The 27733-nt window shown below is 42.6% G+C and overlaps 1 protein-coding gene across 5 annotated transcripts in view; it reads left to right on the top strand.

The window, feature by feature from the left end:
* Positions 1-27733, top strand: part of SYN3 (synapsin III) — a 193278-nt gene that overhangs the window by 136534 nt on the left and 29011 nt on the right. For all 5 annotated transcript variants that reach the window (XM_071422733.1, XM_071422734.1, XM_071422729.1 and 2 more), the window contains one exon: positions 20563-20625. In XM_071422733.1, coding sequence (XP_071278834.1) covers positions 20563-20625 — 63 coding nt within the window. The remainder of the gene's footprint in view (positions 1-20562; positions 20626-27733) is intronic.

Here is a 27733-nt window from a genome sequence, read left to right as displayed (position 1 = left end):
TACCAGAAGTTTGAAACTTGACCAAAGTGACAGTGACATGAAGACAAATTTTTGTAATTATCAAAAAACTTCAGGGACTTCTACCCTTCATTGGCTCTTTTCATAGCTGAAGTTCTCAGATTCACAAGGTAGCAGTCACAAATATTCTTCACTATAGGCAAACCAACTCTTCTTTTGCCTGTGTGTCTGAGTTCATGTCAATTAAGCCTTCTGGTTTCCCTGAAATATTCCATCTATTTTTCTTAAAGGAAGCACTCAGGGTGGAATATTCCATCCTGAATGGTCACCTTTTGAAAAAGGAAAACTTTTTCAAAAGGTAAACCAGTATCTTATAGTAAGTTGTGATCAGCCACAGAGACATCAGGCAATGGCATGTCTCCATGGAACCTGCTTGTAGAGGACAGTGTTAAACATACACACCATCCACAGTGTATATGTTGACACAGTGCAGTCTGCTGGAAACAAAGAACAAATTGTAATTGCATCTATGCAATCTTCAACAGAAACATATGTGATGATGATGATGCTAATGATGATGCTAATAGTAATAATAATATGCTGACCACATCTATGCAAGCCTAGGAATGTTTTCAAGCAAGAGAGATTATTATGTATTAGTCTAGCATAAAGCTGGGCTGAGTGATAGGAAACATATGTTTCTTGGTACTTGTGCTTGCACAATGGTATAAAAGAGTCCTGACATTCTATAGGTCTCTGGACAATTCTGCTATTGATGTGTTGTGAGTCACTGCAAACAAACCATCGTATGTTTCTGAATCACTTCCTGCTCAAGGGGTTCCTCCACTTCTTCCAGAGATTGTGCTGGGGAGGAATTCAGTGGGCTAAAGCCCTGGAGACCTATTCAAAATGCTTTCCCTTTCCCTTCCCTTCTGTGCAGCTGAATGACTCAGACGGGGATGACACCTTGAACCAATGTCACTATTCCCTTATTGGGATGGGAGAACCTTATGAGGAGTCCAGAAGGAAATTTAGTTCAATATTTTATTTTAAGGACATCCCTTCTGTTTTGCTTTATTTTTCTTGTTGGCATTTTATGGTTTATGGGAGATTTTTAGGGGGAATGGGTTTAGAAGTTAGGAAATGGTGCTGTGATAAAACAAAGGTTGTTTCAGCTGTTTCCAATATAGCTGCAGTGCTTTGCCCCTCTGTCCCAAAAGCATTCAGGCCCAGACCACAGAAATGGTCCTTAGATATCTAAGTACCTCAGCAGTCTAATTAACTTTCCAATTATTAATAGTTGTAACTAGATTCGTTTAGATTCCCAGAATATTCATAGGTGCTTCTCTTAGATCTGTGCTGTTGATTTGTCATTTTTATGATAACACAAGAGACTTTAAGCCTGGCAGAAAATAGCAGATAGGCCATCACAGAATTACAAGTTTTGTGTGATTTTCAATGTCCCAAAAGTCCCACTTGGCATAAAAAATATTGTCGATTGACTGTTTTAAAGAAAAAAATCTGCATTTAAGGGAAATGTATTCTTCTCCTAGTGTTTAAAATTCTCCTGCTTTCATTTGACATTTCCACTGAAATGTCCACAGAAAATACTGTCTTGATGACATTTTTTCACAAAGAGATAAGCCATTGTGAACTGCTGAAACCTTGCATTTCAAATGCTTTTTAGTTTGCTTTTCCCAAGTTATACTGGACTGATATGTGATCTTTTGGCAAATCAGTATTGTGATGAAAGTACAATCAGTTTCTAAGTAATTTCAAAATTATTTTGACTTCAAGAGATGTTTATCCTGAATGCCAGCTAATGCAGTACTTCCTCACTAAATGGCACTAAACAGTAGTCCTGAGTGAGCTATGCCTGTTCAGAAATTATTTAGAGCTATCATATCTGAAGGAGATGCATTTCACTTTCACTGGGGCCTGATTTTCAGTTCATCAGTGCATAACATGGGCCTGTCATCAAGGCAGTTGCTGCTTTCAAAGTACAGTTCTCCCTGTGCACCTTCATCAACAAAAACACAGAATGCCACATACATTTTTTTTATAGATCGACTGCTTTTCTTTCATGAAGGAGTGGATGGTTCCAGGACCTCAGTCCTTAAAAGTTTGTTCTAACCTCATCTGTTTCTTTGTAGATGTGCTAGGCTTTAGTTTGACCACTTTCTAACACTTTAGGCATTCTTACTGCTTCAGATTTTTGCTGAAGGAGACCTGTGTAGCTGACAAACCACTCATCTTCTGTAAAATCCTATAATTTAGCAATGCTAAATGCAGGTAATAGCTAATTTCCTTACATCCTTACACTTTTCCATCCTTACACTTTTCCACTGGGTGATTTCTCATTTTAATTATGCTTCCTACCAACCTGTTGTACTGAGTGTAAATTTGGACCAGTAATAAAATGTCTCATAACACCTCATCACAGACAGATCTCTAAAACTGCAGTGCTGTGTTAGCAAATAGCTATGCCATGTGAGTAAACCTAGCAAAAATGGATATGATCACCTCTATGGCTATCTAGTAAGGCTGCCTCTGAAATAAATACCTCATTTCTCCAACATAAAGGAATTTATGCCAGACTGCATCAGCTGACCAACTGTTCCCATGCCATGGGAGTTTTCACTTGACTGGCCTGTGATTTCAGTAATTGTGACTAGCCTTAACAGGTTCCCCTTCCCTTGGAAGATATCCTCAAATTATTTTTCAATCGTTTTGATCTTCTGCCTGTTTGGTGAGTTACCTCTTTAATGAAATTAAGGGAGTGGCATGTTTTTATTCATGGGTAATTTTTTTCTCTTGGTGTGATTATAAATTGTACTTCTTCCAATTTGCTAATTGCCCATGAGTTTAGTCACAACTCTAATAGGAATTAGCTCACCACACTAAGTCCCAAGCTTCATTTGTTTATGGTCAATTGCCTGTAGTTTTACTTGCTATGCTAACATGCCTGTTCCTGGCAACATTTCAGCTTGTACCAGTCTCATGTTCAAGACACATGTTCCTTTGCTTTTGAGCAGGTAGTGCTCTAATCCTCTGCAGCACTGCTCGCTGGTCCCATGAAATGTTGCCTGCCAACATGGTGCTATTGTTCTCTTTGTCCATGCTGGGCAATGTCTTGGACAGAGATAGAAATTATTGTGGTCCTTGAAGGTTTTTCCAAATACATGTCCTTGTCCTGACTTGTGCTGTTTGTAGATCTGTGTGCAGCCTTGTGAGGCAGCTTCATGCTCAATATTCCATTCTGCTGCCACTCTCCTGTCTTGTAATGGCATCCTCTGTGGCATGACAGTACTGTCTGTCTTGTGTAGCTTTTAGTCTGAATTAGGTAATTTCCTTTGGCTGGCAAATTTTAATGGCATTTCCAAAAAATAGCTCTGGCTCATCCAGTAGATTTTGACTGCTTTTTCTCAAGTTCCAGCCATGTTTGCTGTCCTCCTAAAGAGTCAGCTTCTCAAGATCAAGGAGTTTGGATTTTCAACCCCCTGACAATCCAAAACTCTGCTGCCCTTACCCCTGGTTATCTTGCTGCTTAATGACATGTGGTTCACATGTTTCATTTTTACATGGAAGCCAGTACTCTTCAAATTCCTGTGTTGCAGGATCCTGGTGAGCCACAGATATCAGGCCTAATTCAAAACTACTAGAAGCATCCAGTAATCCTGAGCCAGCTGTTGTCAAAAAATAAAGCCACCTCTGAGTGATGTAGAGCCATTCACTTGGAGAGTCACCTAAGCATAATTTCCTGTAATCACTAGCATTGGAGGCCACAAGGACACAGATTGTCCACATTTCCACACACAGTCACTCCAGTTACCACTTCCCAGCATCTTAGAGCAAACCTGGCTCCTCCCTTTCCATGGCCCCCAACTTCTGCTGGCAGACAATAAGCCCTGTTTAAATTTTTCAAGTTAGCCTCCATATGCCCAGAGAGCATTAGCTCCAGTAAGGTGAGGATTTTTCTTCCATTCAGAGAATTTTCTTAGGTTTTTTTTTTTACCTGTGGGCACCAGGGCATTAGTCAAAATCAATTTCATTCAACCAAATCTACACATGTATCCTGTAAATGTATATATTTGACCTGGTCACCAGCACTGTCTTAGTCATCAGTGGGGAGGAACACCAATTCTCAGCCTGAGGTATGTATCTCAGGTGGTTTGGACAAACCAGGCTCTGAAACCTCCAACTGATCTCTACTGATATTAAACTTTGTCCAGGCTGGCTGCTGCAGATATAAAAATGAGATTCATGTGTGTCTAATGTTGAGTGACAAGTAACTGGTTGGAGGAGTGTGACAGAAACCTGCTTTATTCAGTTTCTCACTCCCAACTCTTTAGCTTAAGTAATGCAAACCTGGACTCAAGAAAGGGATCTATCTATAACCTTTAAAGGTCTTCAAGCTTTGATCGTGAAAGAAAAGTAGAGTGCAACAGGGGCAGTTTCTCCTGGAAGGGATGCAGTGGCTGGAAGGATGCAGCCACCGGGTTCCAGTTTGCCAAGTTTCTGCTTCTAAATGCAATCTTAGACATAATTCTGGGTGCATCAAATATTACTCACATTTTCCTGACATTCCTTACAGACAAAAAAAATTGTGTAAAGTCACCCCAGTGAAAACCAAAGCAGGGTTTGTGTCATATTGGCAGCAATGTCACAGGAAGAAAGAGTTGTGCCTTTTCAGCTCCATAGACAAAAGCCAGAGATCTGCCAAATTTTCTAGTTTCACTTTAACTGTGGGAAAGGAGTTGCCGGAGAGAGCCCAAGTTAGTGAAGGCTGATCTACATACAAAACATGCGTTGGGCAGACTTGCAGTTGTTCAGCACTTGCTCTGCGCTGGGACATCATCCTTCTAGCACAGCACCAGGCTCCAGCTGCTCCACTGCCATCCACAGGGCAGTTGCCTCAGACCCAGTGCTCCCTGTCAGGGCTGGTGATGTGGCTGTGCTCTGGCAGGGGAGTAGCTGCAGACATGGGCTCTGCTTGCATCATGCATTGCAAGAGTGGTTACCACAAGAGCTGCTGCCTTTTGACCCTCCCAGTGAATCTGTGCTGGCCAGGGCTACGTGGAACTAGGCTGGTAGGCAGTCCCTGCAAAATGATCTCTTGTTTGCCTGGGAATGCCATCCCCATTGATCACTTTCCAGCTGGCTTATATTGATTTAGCTTAATTCAATGTAAGTGTTTTGCATGTAGAAAAGGCTCCGTGAATGTTCCCATGAGGTCTAAATCAGTTCTTCTGTCTCTCTTGCTCTTTAAATCCTATTGTCACTCACGTGTAGCTTTCCTGCACTCAGTACATGCCTATTCCTGGGGGAAGCAATTGCCAGGGGCTTAATTTTAGAGAGGAATGCCCACCCTGCTGTCTGGGAATGAAGCCTGGTGTAGCTAACTTCAAAGACTAGACAGATTTGTTGCTGAGTTTAAAAGACATCTTTCCCTTGACTGGGATTTGCTATTGTATCCGTTTTTGCTCTTATCTTACTTTTCAGGATATGGGAGGGCTCAGGTGCTTTCCAGACTCTTTCCATCTTTGGACCCTTTCAAATTGCAAAGGTGCTAGCAAATTCTCAGTTCTGCCTCTTGCCCTCTGCAGATTGCTGAGATGACTGAGGATGTGGTGGATTTGATGGAATCTGTGCTTAAAGAATCTGTCCTTTGACTCTCTGTTTACACAGAGCCCTGGCACTCAGCACAAACCTAAAAGAAGGCTTATTTTTAATTCTAATGAACTAGCACAGAAGGAGAGAGTTCTTTGCCTTCTTCCTTCACTTCACATAACAATTTTAGTCCTAATGAAGGGCTCCACACCAAATACAATAGAAGGAAGAATTATTTTTCCTGTGTGCCTGTTGTTTTTCTAACAAACATATGTGTTTGTTTATTTTTAGATTATAAAATGCAATTATTGTGTTCTCTGAAGTACGCAAGTAAAATTAAAAACACGTTGAGTCAACTTGCTGCTTATTTTATGTTAATTAAACTATTCAATGGGAAGGATGTTCCTAGTTAGGTTGCTGCAGTGGGATCTGGATTTTATTCTTGACTTTGCCACAGATTGCCTGTTTGATTCATGGCAAGTCACTTAATCTCCCAGCGCTTCAGTTCTCCATTCCCCAAATGAAGATAATTCCCCTTCATTGTCTCTGTTTTGACTATAAATGCTTGAATTGGGGTGTGTTTTCCACAGTATTCAGCATAATATACTCTAATTTATAGGCATACATATTGATAATAGGTCATCTTGTCTCCAAGAAAAAAATCCCTTTGCAAGTTCTTCCCAATGCATGGATTTGAAAACAAGTATACTTTTCACCACACCCAGACAGGCAATGTCAGAGCTCTGTCAGACCATGCTCAAAACTGAGTTTTCATCCGTGTAAATCTGCTGATCTCACGTTTCCAAATCCTAGGCTTTTATTCTGGAAGTTAAGAACTCAACTTCAAGAAGAGCTTAGTTCTTTCATTGCGTCCTTAGAGTTCATCTAAGCTAAGGAATGTATGAAATCTCATCAGTCTGTGGGTTAGGTAACACAGAAACTCTGGCTTGAGCACGCTTGGCCAGCATGCCTGGGAAAACTCAGTATTGTGGGAATGGCTGAAGGACCTGCTTCACTCTGGTGCTTTCTCACATCTCCACCTGTCAAATAATCAGTCTCAGAATAGCTTACACCGGGAGGATCTACTCCTGTGCTTCCCCAGGATCTACTTCTGATTAGCCAGATAAGTCTTTAGTAGCAGTGACAATTTTCTGTCACAATGTGGTGTTTACTCATTTGTGCTGACCATCTTCCCACTACACCTGCACTCACCTGCTTTCCTGTTTATTCGCCAGTTGTGTTTTGCCTGGATGTTTGCATTCCGGTTTTGTACAATGCCTAGTGCATTGAAGACCTCAGCCCTAAGCTGGCAGCACTGAAGCGTCACTTACCAGAGGAGCTGCCCTCTGTTTTCAGTCAGTGCTGGCTTTAGCTGAATCATTTTCTCAAGCTGGTCGAGTCCATTGAACCCTAGATCTAAGCCCTTATTCCTACAGATCTGGGAACAGAACTTGGGCTATATTTGCAGTAAAGAGAGTGAGCAGGAACTAATGCATTGTGGGATTATGCTTTTCTTTTAACACCTGACAGCACTCTGACAGACTGCATTTCACTGTCATCTGCAGTCACTACAAACCTCTGAAAAAGGCCATGGTATCTATGGGGCTTGCTCTCTTCTTGCTGCCTGTGTCTCCCTGAGCAGTTAAAGGTTCAGCCCTATGATCTTTCCACCTGCAAAAAGTCCCAGTGCTGGCACACTTCTACAGACTGAAACTCCTTTCTTCACTTGACATATATTGTATCATCCTTTGCAAATGTGAGGCACATCTAACGTGAGGTTCACAATGTGAGCCCTGAGTGCCTGTGCTTTGACTGGCCAGCTGGGCTTGGGCTGCTATCTCACAGAGAGGAGTTCCAGCCCTCCACTACTGCCAGAACACATGCTGGGTTTTGGCCTCATACCCCAAATGGATTTCCACAAAATGACCCACTTCCCATAGCCAAGCTGGCAAGCAAAGCCCCTGTCCCAAGCATGACCCAAACGGCCAAAGTATCCATCACTGCTGACTCTTGTGTTCACAGAGAGGAACTGGTGAGGAATAGCAGTAGCATCTATCATTCTTAATGTCATCTGAAGTCACTATAAACTGCATTCCTTACAAAAATTTCCTGCACAGTTTAAATCTACCCTCCTAATTGCTGTATATATTTGCCCAACTGCATTTTAAGCTGCATTCTGCAACTCACCATGCTCATGAACAACATAGACCTCTCTTTCTGGCCATTGCTTGGGTTAAAAGTTCTGGCCACCATCTTGCACTCCCAGGACAGACCAAACTAATGAGGCTGAATTAGAGGTCACTGAGTTTCAGAGCTGTTTCAGTTTACACCTGGGTATTTAATTCTTCATGTCGCTGGTATCCATCAATAAGCTGCAAGCAAAGGAGAGTAGTAGGAACCAAGAATCAGGGTGTCCATGGGCATCTGTCTTCTGCAACACTCACACTGAATTAAACAAAATAGCCTCTGCTTCATCCCATTTAGGCAGCTCCCTAACAATTCACACCTATTCCATACAGCCATTTCTGTCTTCCTACTGATTCACTGAAAAATTCCCGCTCACTCTTTCCGTAAAGTCAGCATCCTGTCTTCTGTTGAAGTTACAAGCCAGATGTTAGCTTAGCCAGTGATTAATACTTTGAAAAGGTCAGCTTTGAATTTTGCTGCCAAGTTCACCCACCTCTCTGGGCAACTCCTTATACATCTTCTCTTCCCTTCATAACATATTTGCAGTTGAAAAATATTAAAACTGATATACTATTTTATATCTTGAAAGCACATTAAAAATAATATTGGGTGTTGGGAAATGTTTTAAGGCTGTGCTTGGACAAGAAGGACCTGTTTAATTCCTTTCTCACATGGATTTATTGTAGCTCTGAAAATCTGATCTCTGGCTCTCTATACAGGACTGTGTACCACCTAATCACCTCTCAACCAGCCCACTGGATCTAAAGATGTGAATTCAATATAATTAATGTCATATAATTAATATCATCTTTTGGTGGAGACACAGAAGGTTTACACCAAATTTTACAAATGAAGGGTCCTTATTCTCCCTCCCAAGCCAGACTTTGTAAGTTTGGACAAGTAGTCTCACCATGTTAAACATTAACACTTTGTCACATACTGCACTGCTTAGCTTGTCCCAGTTCTGTCTGTACTTCTATGTGTGCAGCATCCCCAAAGAAGCTCTGCTCTTCATCAACAAATGCAGAGTAACCCTTTTAATAAGTAATATTTTAGAAAATCTGATCTTGGATCCTCTCACATGGAGAAGTACGGTTAGGAGCAGCCAGATTTTGCCTAAGAGTGTTTTGTTTTCTTGTTTCTTTTGAAGTAAAAGAGGAAATGTGGGAACCATTTCTAAATTGCCCATGCTCCAGAGTGACAGAAGAAACCCAGAAACAGATAAAGACCGACAGCTGGAACATATTGTGGTACAAGGAAGCAATTAGCTTATGGCATAAAAGAATGAAATCACATATAGAAGTAATTTGTGTCTCCTGGCATTACTTGGCAACCTGGAAACTTTGGGGCAAATGAGGTCCATGGTTCCAGGCCAGTGCTGGTGTGGCATGGAGATGTGCCACCCTAGAAGGAAGAGTCCCAGCCTGTCCTCAATGACCTCATCTGAGACCTCACAGATGTGTGGGAAGAGACAAGAGTGGAAGGGGTCAGCAGCTTCCCCCCTCTCTCTGAGCTTTCCCAGCACTGCTCCAAATTCCTGAAAAAGCTTGTTTCTCCCTGCTGTGGGGACACTTCGAGGCAGCTTTGATCCATGTTCCCCTGGGACCTTGCATCAGAAGCTGGGTGAATGGCCACAGCCTCTCAGCTGTCCCTCTACTCTCAGTCAGCCTCAGCTTTGGGCGTGAAAGACCATCTTCATATGGATTGCTTAAAAGTTACATCATTGAGCAATAAAACAGTGAAAATACCTCAGGGTAGGAGAGGAATTTGAGATAAACATTCTTTACCAGATATTGCAAAAGAAAGCATGGCCTCATCAAAATGAATTCGCTGACTCCCATTGCCCTCGGTGTGGCCGGGGATCCAAGCCTTACGTGTGCGATGCTGTGCTGCCGCAGTGATGAGCTCAGGGCAGCATCAGCCACATGAAGTCAGACGGCTGGATTGATGGATGCAATCAAATTTCCTGCCCTGGTTACAGTTTTACCATCCAAAGCCCCAATTTAAACAGTGGTTGTACTCACAGTGGGATTTGTTTCAGGAGGGATCCCATTTACCACTCCCAGTTTCAGAGAGCTGGTTAATCCTTCCATGGGGCAGGGTTCACATATCATGCCTCATAAACTCCCAGTGTGAGGGCTTAGGAAGAAAGGACAGGATTTGTCATTAGCTCCCTGTGGACGTGTCTTCCCAGCAGGCACAGAGATAGCCAACCAGATGGCTTCACTCCATTAACTTCTCACAGGTGGAGACTGAGGTCCAAAAATATGGAGCAGCAGCTAGATCCATGTAGGCCAGACCCATGCTCCCTCCCCAGAAAGGTCTGGGAACGGAAACACCCAAACTGTCCCTTCAAAAGCCATTTACATGTGGGTTTTTTACCACATTCATGCAGCCCTACATTTTCCTGCTCCAAACTGGTGGGCCTGCATCATGATGTGCTTCATGAGCCTATCAGCCCAGAGAATCTCCACACAGTGTCCCACTGAGGTTATGGAAAAATTTACTCTGTACAAAGAAAGGATCAGAGCAGCATTTGTGCTTTTGAGAACCCCTTCTACCAAGGACTATTATTATCCCTGTGTGGTGCAGGATCAGTTTAAAATAATTTCACTTAGAGCACTCCATGGAAATCCCCTGCCAGTCACCCTCCTCACGTGCTTTTTGTTCTGAGAATCAACAGGCCTCAAAGGGCAGTCTCAGAAGAGGCCACATCTGTACAGAGTTTGCTTTCATCCCCACAAGGGTTCCCAAACAATGCCAGTGCCAGCCGGAGGTTTGCTGAATGGTATGAGAACCAAAGGCTTTCTTTGCCTTCTGTTCATCCATTAAAACCTTGTGAGTCAAAATTAAGAGGACAGGAGTGGGAGCTTTAGGAGGCTGTGGTTTCTCACAAATGCCTAAAGCTAAGTACTAATGAGAAAGTTAAAGAAAAAAAAAAGAAGTCTGCAACCCATCACCAGAGCAATGCCACAATTAGAGACAAATCCAATGTGCGCTGCTTTACATTTATGATGCAGACAAACTAATTTAACTAATTAGGGCTGTCTACAAAATGCATATGAAATAGCACTCTGTCCTCAAGGTTCAGTATCAGAGATTGTTGCTACTGAAGTCCAAAAGTGCACTGTGATACATTGCAGGGACACCTGCTACTCTCTGAGGATGGAATTAGCCAAGCCACTTCTGTATGGGAAGTTTTGAATATTTTCTTTATTGTCCCACCTACAACTGATGGATGAAAACCAATCAGTTGAGGGGTCTGCAAGAATACAAAACTCTCTTTGTTTAAAAAACTCTCTTTGATTTCACAGTTTAAGAAATGAAACCAAGAAAAAATGAAAAATCCATTTGGCTTCTCTCATTTGAACCTAATTTTTTGCGCATTAACTTTACTTTGCAGCCTTTATGTAAGCCTAAACAGTTAAGGTATGATTTATCTTCTTTGAGAAAGTGAACTATTTCCTTTGTCTGTGCAAAGATTTGTTGTTTAAAAGGTACTCCTGCTCCCCTGAAATTTGATCTGTGTATTTTGATAGCAAAATTTGTGCAGCACAGAAACTCTGCAGAGAAGTTCAGCTGCTGCATTACTGAGGTGCTGGCACTTCCTCCATGAGAATAAAAACCATGACCTCAATAGAAGATTTCAGCAGCTATATTTGAAAAATAATTTAATGGCATGAAGTTTGATGGGAAGAAAAGAGGTAGAATTGTATTCCAGAAACACGTTTTAAAAGAAACACATTTTTCCAGACTAGTTTCAGACTTTTACTGTGCCTGGTTCTACCTCCAACCAGAGTGCCTGGCATGAGTTCCTCTGCTGAACCCAATGCCCTTCTTTTGGGCACATCCCTGGTTACCTCCATGTGGGTTTCTGCTCGCATTCCATAATCCTACCTGGATCCCGCAACAGCCTCAGTACTGTGCCTGGGAAAAAAACAAATGACTTCCTGTACTGGGCGTGGACCAACTCAATCACATTTGTCTCATTTATCCCTGAGAAGTGGAGATATTGCCTCAGAGATGAAATCAGCTCAGGTCTCCACCTCTTTTTCCAGTAAAGGGTGAACCCTTTCTCTCTAGACAAACAGAAGGAGTGGGCTCACAGAGACCACAGCATCCTTTGCTACTCCAGGCTTGCCCAAGGTAAAAAAGAGGGTCTATGTGTTACTCCAAAAGGAATTTCTCTGCTTCCTGCTTCTCACCATTCTTGGCTGTTGCAGCCTGTAGTACATCAATGTGTGCTCAGCGGGGGAAAAATGCCACTGGCTGAGGTGGTGGTTGCGAGATGAAAAAGGCAGATCCACACAGTGGTTTCTTCTGTCTTCGTCTGAATGCTTTCACTTCAGGAGCCCCTTCCTTGTTACAGCTGGGAAAGATGTAAACAGAAGCCAGTCCCAGCTGAAAATAACTCTGCCTGTATCCTGTGTGGAGCCTGCTTGATCTCCCTTTTTGCTTTTTATTGCTAATCAAACTAGGTTGTCTCTCAGCACTGAGTTCGCAGACAGTTAGGAGCACAGGTCACCCACAGCCTCTTCCAATTCATTGGGAGCTCTAGGGGCTTTATCAAACAGGCGGGGCAGGATTGTATCTTTTCTCATGGAATGAGACACAAGAGGGAGACAAATACCCAAGTGGTGCCAATGTGGGCCGATGCCCTTGAAGCCTTAGACAGGAAAATGTATTTCTCAGCTCTTGAGAGGTTTCAAGGTTTTGAATATCTCCAAAAGCCTCAAGAATGAAACATGGAGAAATTTAATTCATGTCAGAAAAACTTCCCTTTTGCAGTTTGAAAGCATTCCATGTCCCATTCGGACTGGGGATGGGGGAAGAAATTAATTAGTGCTCATTCACTGAATCATTGAAACATGATACTTTCACCTTTCAAAACATAAAATTTGCCCCCTGCGACCTCATTCTCTTTCCCAAGCAATTGCTGAATTTGGAGAGATTGTGAAATACAGCCCTTCCTACAGTTTTTGGCTCCTGCTGAAAACATGTAATTTGAAAGTTCCCAAGAAATCTCAACAGACACAGAGCTAATTCAAACATGGGATACAATGGCTGCCTTTCATGTCCTCAATGTCTCTGACATGAGCCAAAAATTAGTCTGGATAAACACAGAAGATTTTTATCTGGAGAAAGAAGCTTGAAACTGTGAAGCACAAGAATGAGGATGTAGGAAGAGCAGAGCTCATACCTGGCCCCCACCCGCTCTAGGTGCCTAAAAAAGACACCACAACAAATTCAGGTTAAGAAGAGTTGTTGCCACTGTTTAATTCCGCGTGCATCTCAAGAAGGAGGGAAATCCATAGAACAAGATTTACTCCCCGCATTAGTGCCCCAGAGCACAAAAAGTAGGGGTGTGTATTTTACTCCAGTCCACATTAGCAAAGTATTTGAATTCCTGCATGAGCCTAAGAGCTCAAAAAGCTGAAAATATGACCCACCTGTAAAACAGAACAAACTGAGCCCCTAGCTCAAACATTTCTCATGTGAGGCAATACCTGACTTTCCAGGTCAGCAGGCAAAAGAAATGTGGTGTAAATATCTGTGGCTGTAAGCCAAAAAAAGGACCCACTGTGAAGTCAGCCTGAAAAATGTAGTCAGTGGAAACTGTCATATGGGAATGGTATGACATCTGGCTTCATGAGATAGACCATTTGTGTGTACAACCAAAATGAAACACTAATGTGGCAGCAGACAAATATAATACATAATGCAAGATAAGAACTACTCTCCTGCTCAACCCAGTGAGGCACACAGAGGCTATATTAGCAGTAGCAAACCATACAGTGCCAGGCTCATTCTCCAGCAGCTCTGTCATGGCCCAGCCACAGCTGTGTGTGTTATCAAGCTCTTCTAGCCTCCAGTGTTATGTGGGGCATGTCTGCAGACTTATGGTGCTTCCATGTTGTGCTTGGGAATTGCTTGGGAGAAGCTTATTCATCTTGAGACAGAATATGCCAGAGATTGGTCTAACGATTTAACAGTACAGGCAAATCAGGGCCAGTGTCCTTGCTATGTCGTTGTTCTATTTACTTGTATAGATGTGGCATGAGATGCCAGCTTCAGGGTGATACTTCCCGTAATCCTCATTCTTCTTTATGTCCAAAGTCCCTCCTGAGGCATTAATCAAGACTATTAACTGTGCTTTTAAAAAAGTAAAAAAAAATTAATCTTTCAAAGAAGTCCAACTGTGCCTGGTCCTCTGTGCTGCTATTTCTATAGCTTTCAGTGCTGAAGAAGGGCAAGAGGGAAGGAGGTGGTGATTCATTACCCAGGAGCTTTCAGGAGCCCAGAGAGTATTTCAAATATTCCAGTATCCCATTGCCTGTACTAAGCAGCACCCATGGCTCATTGCTTATGCCAGCATCTGACATGGCAATGCTGGCCAAGTCTGCACATGGTCATTGGCACTCACAAGGGCATGAGGCTTACAAGAAAACTTTGGAGCCATTTCTGTGGCAGGCAGGTATTTCACAATGAATGCACTAATAAGCCCAGGACCTGCTTCTTATTTTACAGTGAGATAACTACACTACTCTCAGATGTGCTACAGAAGGCTGTGAAATTGCAACTAAGCCCTTGGAGTCATGTGGGGGCCTCCCAGCTTTGCAGTCGGGACACACAGCTTCCCTGTGTGTAAAAGTCAGGGTGAGAACCATATGCACATTGTCCTTTGGTGACAGAAATGTACCTGCAGGAGACTGGGTGGTGAGATTAGAGACCAGCAGTAACTGGGTCATGATTGGCTTCAGTGAGACTTGTTGCAAAAGGCTGTTTTCCTCCGTAAAGTTTAGGGAAGTTTTGTCTCTCCAAAGAAACCCCATGCTGCCCATTTTGAAATCAGTGAGAATTCGGAGTTTTCCCAAAGAAAAGGAGACAGTCATACCTGCCAAGTGAAGAGAGGTTTGTTGGCCAGTATCTCGTGAACCCCAAGGATTCTTAGAAAAGTGATGGCTTTGAAGACTCCAGCATAAATTCATAAAGCATTTTATTTCCCATCTGTCTCCTTATATCTTTTACCATAGCTTAGATGCGACAGTTAACAACTGGTGTTCACCATCTCTTCCTTTGCAATGCATTTACATGTGGGATGGAATTTTCTAATTAGAGAAAAATACAGCAAAAGGCACACAATTCAGGTCAGGAGGAAAATGAAACTCGAGTTTCTTCTTCTTTTTCACTGCATCCCACAAAAAAATATTTGGACAGTTTCTCAACATAAGGACTTGGGAGAATGTATTCACTCTCCTAGCAAAAAAGGAAAGATAAGCTTCCTTAAAGGCACCACTGCAAAATAGCCAAGTGAACATCATGCATTAAGGAATTATAGAAATTTTCTACAAAGTCATAGAACCTTTTAAAAACCTGCTTGTGATTTGATATGTGGTAGAGGGGATTTATCAACCAGGACTGCTAGATATGTGTGTGAAGTGTGAATACAAGTACACACATACTGCATTTTGGGGTTTTTTTGCTGAGCATCTGCTTGTCTGGATATGTTAGTATAATTCTCACACTTGAAGCTCCAAAGGAATTAGAATAATATCATATGCTCACACTCCTATTCTCCACTAGGGGAACCCAAATATGTCTTGTCTCAAATAAAGAAGTTACATAACATTAGAGGTGGAATTAATGACAAAATGTTCCGGTTTGTGCTTACCACTTTTTATTCACTTCCATGACCCATTCTAACCACAGAAAGTGTTAGGAGCCCTGAAACATTGGTTTGTGGTTTGTTTACTCGAGGATGTGGGGATTAGGTCATGCTGCTGTTGGGGTTTCTTTTTTTTCTCTCTTTTGTTGTACTTTTTCAAAGCAATGGGAGAATCAAAGGATATTTTTACCACCCTGCTGCCATCTCATCCGTCAACTGCCCCACTGCTTCAGATCCCACCTGTATATAATGCTGTTGTGATCCACCTGTCATTGAACTCCTCCTGTCACAAGTATCTCCCTGCTCTTCTCGTCATACCCCCTATCTCCTCCTTCCTCCTGAGACCTTTGCAGATACCTACTCTTCCTCAGGATTTACTTCAACTGTCTTGAAAGCTGTCTTGAGGCCCTCTTTCTCCAGATAATAATCTTTTTCTTCATTGTGCTCTAATTACAGTACAGTAATCAACACACAGGTGTGTGTCTTACAGGAAACCATATCACATGCGGCCCTGATCTCTCCGGTGCTGATCTTCAGCTCAAGTTTTTAGTAAGATAGTTCCATAAACACAATGACATAATGTCATGACATCATTATTTTCCTGTAGGTTTGAATCAGCTTGCTTGCTTTTACAGGAAATTATATGTTCACATCTCCTTCAACTTAATTGACACCAGGGAAGTGCCACACACGTTACTTCCAACATTTAGGTCTCAAGTGCGTGAACAACATTCCCATCATCCATTAGGTACCCACCCAAACCAGACTTTGTCATCATACAAGTGAAAGCAGCTAAGTAAACATAAAAATCAGTTTTAGAGTATAAAAGAAAAATTCAGAATATTGCTTATGGGGGAAGGGTGAGGGCAAAATTACAATACCTTGTGCTATGGCGCCTTCTGGCCTGGTTGAAAACACTGGGTGCTATGGTAATACAGTACCAATGCCAAGAGAACAAAGTTTTAATGACCCCATCTCTCACCACCCCAAATTCCTTCTAATATGGGGGAGTTTTTGCTCCATTATGTAATTGCAGCCTGTGCTATTTATTTTAGCATTGATTGGAAGGGTTTTGCAGAAGAAAGAATAGTTCTAGAAACTGAAAGTTAATTGTATAAAATGAACTAGCTAAGGTGAACTAATGCACAAAACTATACATAGCAGAAGGAAATCAAAAGAGACATTCTACTTTGTTCATGGACTATAGGACAGTACAAAAAATCACAAACTTAAAATCAACCTCTCTCTTGAGGGTCTCACAGGTTTCATTGAATCATCAATTGTTAAGGGGTTAGAAGTGACCTTAAAGATCATCTGTACTCCCTGCTGCCATGTGCAGGGACATCTCCCACTAGACCAAGTTGCTCAAGACCTTGTCCAACCTGGCTTTGAACACTGCCTGTCTAACATTCCTTCCTTCAGATCAGTTTAGATCCAACTCTGTTCTACTGCTCCACCAGAAAAGAATAGAGAAAATATTCATAAATTTACAAAAAGTACTGAAGCCCTCATTATTTTTTGAAAAGGAGGGGCAGAAGGTAAAGGGGAAAGTGTCGCAGTTGACAGCCACGCTGTTTTCAAATAAAGGCTAATGTGTCCATACCAGCACTAATTTTACACACCACTGCCAAAACTGATAAAGTGCAAAGTTGTCTTTGCAGTGACACTACACACAGAGCAGAGCTCTGAAAATCAGGGGCTGAAATGGTACACTTTGGGCCATCGGTGTTTAAGTTGGAAATGATTTTCATGACTCTCTTCCCTACTATCAAAGACATGGATGAGTTGCTAGTTCAGGATTCAAATTGCTGTTTGACTCTTAACAGGCCTCTACATACGACAAGCTCTAGACATTTATGTAATCCTTGGCACCTCAAGGTTTTGCCACAACCACTGGGAATACATTTGTAAGATTTTAATTCAAAGGGTTGAGTTATGCATATGAACTAACACCCTGCATATGATCACTGAGCTAGCTGCAGCACTACAGACCCATCCCAAAACCTGCTACCTTCATTTATAACAGTCCTGTCAACAGTTCATGCACATGTCAAAATTATCAAAGTGTTTTTCACTATTTTTCTGAGAAAAGAGGAGCCCTTGCAACACATAGAAAGACACAGATATATGTCTTTGCATGATTTCAGTAAAAACATGCTTTTCTTATTAAAATGTGATGCTATTCTGTGATTATAATAATCTTTTTTCCTGGGAAATTTATGACTCAGTATGTGTAAATACTCATCTCAGGGGTCTGCCCTTGTGGTGGCTTTGGCCACCTACAGATCTTCTCACTGTTTTTGTGTGTGAATTGCATCAGAGTTGTGTGCATAACAGATTCTCCCTTCTTTTGGCTTCCCTATCCATCTGGGTGCTTGCCAAGTATGTTGGCTGGTCACCTTATTAGCAATAAAAATGGGACTTGAGTCCCAGCAAGACTGTGGTGGAAGCTGGAGGTCTCCCTGTTGACTGCAGTGGTGTTCAACCACTTCCACCACTTCAGCAAGGGCTTTCCAGTGCATGGTTGTGGACTCTGGTTGCTTTAGTCCTGCAGACTATGGAGAGCTTTTGATTACACTTAACTTCAGCACAGGCTAAGGGCACTCCACTGTCACTAGATAGCCTCATTATATAATGCAGTTCTGTGCATGTGCTGTGCTCTCTTGTTGGTTCCCCCATAAGGCAGGTTCATGTATGTGGAAATCTGATGGGTTTTCAGCGGCAGAGGCAGATTCCTGGCTAACCATGCACCAGCATTTCTCTGGAGCCACAGCTTTCCCAGCAAGGCTACCACATGTTCACAGTCTGGATCTGTCTCACCTCAAGCCCCAAGTGCTATGCCTAGGCCAAGCCACATGTGACCCCAACATGCTGATCACCCCTATGTGGCATGGGATCAAGCCTTAGTCAGAAAGCTGAGCTGATGTTTCCAAGAAGCAAAAAGAAAGGGAGAAGTTTGTGCAGCACGTTGTCATTGCCGGTGGTATTTTCCAGACTAACAGTAAACTTGGGTTGTTTACTGGATCCCAAACTTTCTTTGCATGTATACAGGAAAACAGATGCTTCCCACTCCTGGGCCCCATGCCCGAGCAGGCTCCCTCAGCAACATCACAGGCAGGGAACAAAAAGCAGAGCAGCAGAGACATTGCTTCCTGCCTCTGTCTGCTTTGAGCTGGCGATAGAGCATTATCTATCCTGCACACTTCTCTGGCCTCCTTGCCAGGCTATCAGGCAGGCTCACAGCGTGCAGTTTGCTTTTCCTGCTCCGTAGGAACAGCTGCTGCCTCCGCTTCCAAACAGGGAACAGAGGCCAGGGCTTGCAAGCACTTTGGCTCAAACAGGACACATGGCGCAGGGATGAGAGAGCTGGGAAGTGAGCCACATCTCCCAGAGCCTGAGCAGGTGGGTGCCCCAACTACTAGGCTGCCTTTCATCTTCCAGCATTAAAGGCCTGGCGTGGTCCATCCAGAACCCTATCTTCAGGAAGCCTCAGGTGCAGTCCTCCAATTGATTCATTTATGCCAGCATAAATTAAACTTCAGGCTCTTCCAATGAATTAAAGAGGCAAAGGTGAAATAGAGGACAAAAGCATGTGCCTGGACATATATGTAACCATCTGACTTCAGGAGTGCCACCTGTCAGTCTTCTGCCTCTTCTTCTGAAGCAGTGGTGCTGGTCCCAGCCTGTGCCAGGACTGTGATTTATCATGCCCTTCTGTGGTCCAAAGAGGATCTTTCTTCGGCTTTCTGCCTGAAGAAAGGGACACAGGCTGCTTGAGGACGTGATGCACTCACTGTTCCCCTCTCTTGTGACATTTCTTTATATAAGCAGCCGAATAGCAAAACATATCAGTGTTCATTACTAATTTTGTTATTTATAGTGAGCTGCCACAGATGGAGACTGCAGCACCATTCTATCTTTAGGGCATAGTGCCTGCCTGCCTGTACAGACAATTGGTAATTAGCACAAGAACAAGTTGTTTACCTATTCTCAAACATAAATAAATAGAAGACCCATTTATCCATCAAAATTCAACTGCCTCCCTTTGCCAGATCTCCAGGTTAACTGCTTAATGAATAGAGCTCATCACTTCGGGCACTTAAGCAAATATAAAAGTGTCTTTAAAGGAAATTAAATATGCAATAAAAATTAATCAGCCATATACTGAACAAATAGCACTTAGATCACAAGAATCATAAGCACAGGACAAGATGAAGGGCACAGGGATGCCAAGCAGAGGTGTAGAATTGGACAAGCCAGTACGTAGGGGAAATGTGGTGCATATATCCTACTTAATCCTGACATGTGCACTTCCTACCAGTACAGCTGCCCAGCTCTGAGCCAATCACTCCAAGTGAATCCTTGCATGAGCTTGAAACTGGAGAAAAAGAGGCAGAGAGGGCACTGGCAGTTCTTCAAGTAAAATCAATCCCACGTATGCTCTAAGAGGACCTTGTATGCCTTGGGTGGCAGGACCCTTCCCAATGGAAACACCACACAAGCCAGGGAGAAAATATGACTGGGAGAAAATATGCCTTTTTCTATTTTTATTGCTGATTCCAATCCTTCTTTGTTTTCTTTTATTCACTATACCCACCCCTGAAGGTAGAGAAAAACAGGCTTTATGAATAGATGGACTCTGTGAGTTGCACCTAAGTGTTGGCCCCACTTCCTTCTCTCCTTGTCCCCCCACCCTCCCTGGGGATGAGAAGAGTGCACTCACTATTAAGGCCAAAGCACTCAGTGTGGAGAAGAGCAAACAACCCTTGTCTTTCTCACCATTCAGGTGTTTTCAGCATCTGAAAGTGTTCACTTACTCAGGCTTGCAAGTGCAACAGTGTTTTACATGCATATGGGTGTACACAAATCCTTATGTACAGAGTGGGAAAACTGCTATCACACAGCAGAAGTGGGTCAGATCTGAGGAATTCTGCCAGGCCTCCATTTTCAATCATATGGGATCCAGTAAAGCGCTATTTGCTCACTTCTCTATCATCCAGGCAAACTTTATTTGGCCTTCTTATTACACAGTTTACAGTATCCAGGAAGGGAGTAAAAGCTACTAAATCAAAGAAAATTATTCCAAATACAGTGGCTGGGGGGGGAAAAGAATCTAATGAAAGGGTCCTTTTGTCTTTCAGCTCACAACTCCAAATTTTCCTGTAGTGGTCAAGCTGGGACATGCTCATGCTGGAATGGGGAAGGTAAGTAAAAGAAAAAAATATATATATCTTTATATCTGGAAACAGATACATATGTGGCTCAGCATTCCTGTGATTACACATGGCATGTGACCAGCCAGCCAAGGGGTTAAACGTCCCCACAACCTATCTGGGTCGCACTGGCTGTTCCTGTGGGAGAAAAGGCCTTTTTCCACTGTCACGCACTTGGAGACAGGCAGTGGGATTGGGTTGGAGGCTTTCTGGGATGCGGGAAGGGGGGTTGGTGAAGTGTGGGGGAAAACTGGCTGGGCTGAAGTCATTAGGCTTGTCTTTTATACATTTTCTCTTCTCCTGAAAGTGGTAGTGTTGTTTATTCAAGCACCTGTAAAGTGCAGCTACACCCCATAGCGCTCACAATGAGGAGCTGTGGCACTGGGCTTCTTGAGTGCATTATGACGACCTTATTCAAAAAATGGGAGCCCTTCAGTTATTTTTTTCCTCCTTGCAAGGAAGAACAAGACCTTACAAAGCAGAGTGGCTGGTTGCCTGCCAAGGAATCCTGAAAAACAGCTCACTACCCAGAAGGACCTGTTTGTTTTTCCCAGGCTCTCTGGGATCTTTATTCCCCTAGTGAATTAGCAGCCCCTGTTTTTTGGGGTGACTGGGCTCCCCTTTCTGTGAGGCATCACCTGCACATTCCTACTGCACTTGAGTCTCCTCTTTCTTGAATATATCTTTTCAAAAGGGGTCCCCTCTCTGTCTAAAACTTGGTTTGTTCAGAAGTACAAAATTGAGGTATCATCTCTGAATCCAAATGAGTGCTACATGAACTTGGTAACTGATACGCCTGTCGCAGTGCCTCCCTAGAGCAGACAGACCTTCTCCTAGCCTCACACTTTGCCTGAAAAGTATTTATAGTTACACCAAATTTAAACTTGGTACAGTTTGCTTGTTGTGCTCTGGAAACTGAAGCCCTTTCTGGCTTGCTGGATTGCACATGGAGGATCTAATAATCTTTCTTGCTCTGGTTGCAATGTTCCCCTGTCTGGATGGTAGCTGCTGGGGAGGAAGTGGGCACAGATCTCTGTGCCAGTGGTGGAGCTGGCTTTCAGCATCAAGGAACAAACATGTGAATAAGCAGGAAATGTTGGTTAATATATTGGTACTGTCTATGATAAGCAGCCAGAGGTGTCATGGAATTAGAGTGTGTGCAGACAGCCTAAGGTGCTCGTTATGGAGCCACTAACTTGTTCCTAGGAAGGGTTTAATTAGCAAAAACCAACCAGGACAAACCAGGAGGAAAACCTCTCCCCTGAGACCTTGCAAGCCTGCATGTCCCTGTCTGCTCTGCCATTTCACCTGTAATGCAGGGCTTCATGTGTCTCATGCAGCAAGGATCCTTAGTGGCTACAGAAATGAGGGCAGAATCAGAGAGAGGTACTCCAATCTCAACAGCATTTCCAGACAAAACTCTCAGCAGAACATGTAGCTATTGTCTTCTGCACACACCAGATCTTCTTCCACCTCATACTTTCCCTCCCTTTTTATTCTTTAACTATATTGATTTTTGCTGTCAGAAGTTAAGGAGGAAGAGAGGTTCTATTCAGACTCCTGGCACAATTGTACTCAGAGGTACAAGGAGGGTATGTAGGAAGTCATTCCAGATAAAGATAGGCTAACAGCCAGCATCTTAGAAGAAAGAATTGGTCTGAAGCCAAGTTTACTTTAGTCCATTATGAAATTAGTGACTACTAGCAAAGTCTGGATGTGCATTTGGGCACGGAGTTTCGACACTGCTCTGTTCTGTAGATGGGGAAGGTACAGGAAGCAAGGATTGTTGACCTTATGGTTTTAGTTTGGGCCCTTCTCCAGCCACAAGCAGCCTGAAGGAAAGTTGACTGATTAAATTTTCTCTGTTCAGTCTCACTGCATTTCATTGCAGAGCAAAAAAAGAGAGAACAATAAAATAAAATAAAGAATAAATCAGTTGGTTTAAAACACAAGTAGCAAGAATTTGTTTCATGCTTTTTTTGAAACAGTAAGGTTCAAGCCCAAGCAGGACTGACAAAAGAAACTGCAGAAAATATCAGGAGAAATACAGAGAAGTGCAATTATGGGTATACTAGAAAAGTAACACCTACAGATTAAAAAAAATCAAACCTACAATAAAGTAATGTAGAAGAGGGAAGTTCCCAGGAGACATTATATTGTTTTTAACCATCATAATGCAAAAGCAATAACCAGTGAGATTAGAGAGAGCTAAATTATTTCCTTGCACTGGTTTTCAGAATTAGAGAAGATAGCAGGAAATAGCAGGTCTTTAGCTATAAAATATACATAATATGAAAAGAGATAGGTTTGCTTTTGGTTTGATGTGTGCAACAAAGTAAATGTTAATAAAGCACCTGTGTCAGGTCATGTTTTGTATTAAATCAGTGATTGGAGAAACAAAAGATAGAATAACCAATATATTAGTCAAAGTACACATGTGAGTATTAAAATAGTACTTACTGCAACAAATGATGCCAAGATAGTGAGCCATGTATGTGTACCTGTAATTGGTGTTTCAAAGGATGTGAGGATTCAGTGTTATTACAAGAGAAATTGTCAAGGAAGTAGTTACTTTTTATTTTTGTTATTAACGATAAAATCACGTGTAATGGGAGGCACCAACACATAGAAGAATGAGCAAAGATGGGAAGTCCTGGCATTGTTATTCTTTATTTGTCTGAGGCAGTGGCCAGGAGCCAGAAGAATTCTGGATGCAGAAAATGCCTCTTGCCCAAAGAGTTCCACCATCTGCTTTCAGGGAGATTTGTGTCATTTCACAGTTTTCTTCAGTTTCTCTGTGTTACAGACTAGAGGAATTATAATGATTACCTGATACCTATTGCTAATTCATGTTCATAACCTTCTTGGCAGTGTAAGTGCTGAATGTTTATTATTTTGTAATAATTGCTAGAAGGAGCATAATTATAATAGACTTTCATTTTCACATATTGTTTGTTTTGACACAATTTTCACAAAATTCACTCACCACATTTTTTAATTAGAGGGCTGAACAAAGAATCCTCAAAGCTAAAATGAAAAATAACCACAGTAGGACTTGTACAAAATAGGCTCTATTGACTCCCTTCCCCTTAAGGGTAGGTCACCACAACTGTCTTCAGCTTGGAAGAGGAGCAGCTATTATTCAGGATCAGAACCAAAAGGGATGGCAGTATACCATTTGTGAAAGAAATGCTCTTGCCAAGTGATGTGTGCATGTGAGGTGCACATGGAGATGGAGAAAACACGTTTGCAATAACAGGCATCTTTTGAAATTTCCATTGAGAAAAGCAGAAACAACAGCTTCTCTATTGACTTGAACAGAGACACCAGTAATAGCCTTCACCCAAGAACAGACAAGCTTCTAATCTAAAAACAGAACACATGCCCCTCAGCCCCTCCCATGGCCATCATTATCCTCCTTCCAAAATTTGGAGTCAGTTCATATTTCCATGGCACTGGAAGATGATAACAAGTGCTCTCTTTGCTGCTGACCCTGTGCAGTATCGATACAAATAAAATATTTGTAAAAATACTGCTTAGACAACTGTTTACAATGGAGTCAGCAGAGAAGGACCTTTCTCATGTTGTACTTAAGTTGCCCAAACTCACAAGATCAACAGTACTCAAGGAATCTTCCAGGAAAACCACGGATGGACACTAAGAGATGTCTTTCCATGTACAGAACAGAACTGCTGTTTACCCAGCAGCTCCTTGGAGATCAAGGCATTTTTAAGCATTGTGCAGTTTGAGCCTACCTACCCCAGAAGTGATTGGGTCTCTCTCTGCACTGCAGTGAGAAAGGAATAACACTTCTTCCTGACTCCGGATCTCATAATGCCAGAGCCCATGGAAAAGAATAAAGCTCTGAGTGTGTTAGTATTTGCCATTTGTGTGCTAACATGACCCTAAAGTGGCCTAGGAACAGAGCCCAGTACTGTAAATTCACTCAAAGAGCCTCTTCACCTCTTCTTGATCAGATCATGAGAAGGAAACAACTGCCAGATCTACAAAGAGAGGAAAACCAGTATCTGTTTATGTGAATTTACATATATTTATATCAATTTTATATATATGTATATTTTGCTACTCCTACTTTATTTTTAGACCTCTCAAATTAGGTCAGTTTAAGAGTCACTCCTGTCCCTTCCTGTGCCTTCCTGCCCCATAATTATGAAAACACCTTCCCAGTTCAAATCCTGGCTCGGATGAATTTATGACATTGTAGAAGAAAAACTTGTTGTTTGTAATAATATGTTCAGAGTTATTTTCTCTCTTACTGGATGGGAAAGACTTCTCTGCTTCTTTTTTCCCCTGGTATAAATATAGCACAAACTAAACAGAGCCACTCTGTAATGTAAAAATACTGCAAGGTTTTTATCAGGAAGGACAGCTCGTCACCTTGTCTCTCTCGGGACTGGAAATAGAATGTTCCAAAAGTGAGAGCTTTGAAAATCCAGTGTGCTAAAGGGGAAAGGAAGGGAAAGGGTTGCCTCAGTTTGTCAAGGAACAAATATTTTCTTTTGGAGAAGACAAATAATGACTTGACATGTAACATTCATTCACAACAGAGCAGGCCAATCACTGCATTCCCACTGACTCATGAGTGAGGATGTTCCAAACGTCTTGAAAATAGCAAAAACATCCCCATTTCTTGCACATCAGTCTGGAAGCTTTTGTTGAACACAGGAAACAGTGACTGACTCAAGGCACCAAGGACCACAGCAGCCAAGACCTGGGCTCTGTACTAGGAAGGTTGAAAGCATTAAGGGCAGCAGATGGGGAACTTCAGTGTGAGGATAATAAGGAAATGCAGATACCATTGTGACTTCACTATTTTGGGATGGGCCAAAGTTAGGCCTAAACTGATTGTGTGTCAGTTGGATTGGGTATTTTCTGAGAATAAGAGCATAATTTGGGGTAGAGGAAAGGAGAGATTCTGTGCAGGTAGAGGAAAGGAGAGATTCAGTGCAGGGATTCTGTGCAGAAACCATCTGCACAGAACTGTTCCTGAAGACCCACTATCCCAAGATGGTAGGGTCCCTACAGAAAGGCTGAGAGCAGGTCAAGATGGACGAAAAATCACAAGCTTTGTGTGGCTGCACCAGTTCCTCTGGAGGAAAACACTCAGACTGTGCATTTTCACAAGCCTACCAAGACTCAGTTAAACACCACATTGCCATGTCCAGTCCTGGCTCAGCCTTGGACACTCACCTTCCAGCTGAACCTGGCTCTAACCTCATTTTAGACACAGAAAGTGCTTCTGCAAGTTATCTCCAAAGTGATGTGTGTTTAGCCTGTAGGGCAGAGTTAACCTCAAAAGCAGAGTTCACACTGGATGACACTCAAGAGAGGCAAGGCTAGGGCAGTCCTAGCTGACTAAATAATTATGCCACTTTGGCTACCCGATTATTTTTTCATGTGGCCACATAATGAAAGCAAAAGGGGACTGCAAAGCCAGACCTTGCAGTGGTTAGACTAAGGATAAGGGAGGAGAGCTGTAGCCCTGGGACCCTGGTGTCCAGGAACATCTGGGATGTAGAAGAGGCAGCAGATAGGGACCTGTAAGACAGCAGAAGCAGGAGTTTCTACCCAGACAGATCCTTCACTAAAGGAACCTGTGCTCACAGATCTGAGGTGTGGCTCAGACTGCCCAGGAAATTGCCACAGTGGAGTTTTAACTCTGCCAGAACGGATTCTGCCTTGCAAGAAAGATCTCAAAACAAGGTCTGCAACAGGGATGGAGCAGAATGTTTCTTCATGACCTGCTCCTTGGACTGCTCTCCAGCCACAGGCAGAAAGATCAGTTCTTCTTGGGCAGGCTGAGGATGGCAACAGGTACCAGATGCAGATCATGTGGTGGCATCAGGCTCTGAGATGCCACCACAGGGCAAAGGGATGGTCACATCTGTGTGAGCATGTCCCCAGCAAACCAGCCAGACTCCCCTTTCCAACTGGTGCCTGGGTTAGAAAAGAGAGCCAGAAGGGAAGGAGGAGCTTTCTTACTCAGAAAAGGCATTTGTCAACACACTGGCCCAAACCCTTCTTAGCAGGTCACTAAAATGCTACAGCAAACAGCACCTTATGGCTTCAGAATGAGTCTATTGCTGCTCAAACAGCCAGCACAGCTAAGCAAACAGGCTGCCAGGGCAGGGGCTGTGTTTGTATTCACTGTTTGCATTCCCTATGCAGTTAATTGAATATAGCATTTATCCTAAGAAGATTGCAAAATAAAAGAGAGAGAAGGGGAAAATGGCTTCCTGTTGGTTTCTTTTCAACTCCTTTTATCAGTTTCATGTATTGGCCAACCTGCCATTTTAGAAGACAGATTTGTCTCTTGTTAGGTAAATTCATAACTTTGCACTAGATTGATTTTTAATAGTACCTTCTTAAATAATGTCCTCTGGTGTCACACTATAGCCATCCTGGCTTCGGTTATGTCTGGGATTTTTTCTTCTGTTAGGAAAATAGATATCTTATTGACATCTAAAAGGGTTACAAGGCAGGAGGAAATGAATTATACAAAATTTAAAAGTAGAAAGCTCATAAAATGGGGGACTCAATAGATAAGGCAGGAAAATAAATCTAATTTGACTGTAACTTGAGTGCTTCCTGTTTATGAAGTAATAACCGTACCCTGGGATAAACCAGCATTAACCCAGAACATGGCTGTTGTTTTGTGAAATTTGGCTGGCTCTAACAATTAACAAATGGTGGCTCAGATTTCAGCTTTGGTGTGGTGATTATTTCGATGCCTGGTGGGAAATAAGGCTGTGATCCCCTACAAGGGGACTTCTGTGAGTTGCTTTTTCTGAAAAGTCCATGGGAAGTACTCTGGCACAGGCCGGGGAAGCTGCCAGAGCTGTTTCCTGAGGACTGTGCAGTGGTGTAGCACTGTGGGAGTCATCTTTATTTTTCATTTCTTACTTTGTGTCCTTGGTGAGTCCCCCCTCTTTATTAACCCAGCCAAAAGTCCTCAGGCCCATTAGAGAGAACATTTTCAATTGCTTTCCTTCTCTCCCTCTAGGGAAGGGGTGGTGGAGGAGGAGGAAAAATGGACCCTTCCTTTCCAGACATGCTGTATTTTTGAGGAAACATCACA

This window comes from Agelaius tricolor, unplaced genomic scaffold (genome assembly GCF_023055355.1).
Source record: "Agelaius tricolor isolate 1412-34295 unplaced genomic scaffold, bAgeTri1.0.p SCAF_3, whole genome shotgun sequence".
NCBI classification, from domain to species: domain Eukaryota; kingdom Metazoa; phylum Chordata; class Aves; order Passeriformes; family Icteridae; genus Agelaius; species Agelaius tricolor.
The sequence above is the reverse complement of the archived record's forward strand: the minus strand, read 5'-3'. Positions and strand labels throughout refer to the sequence as shown.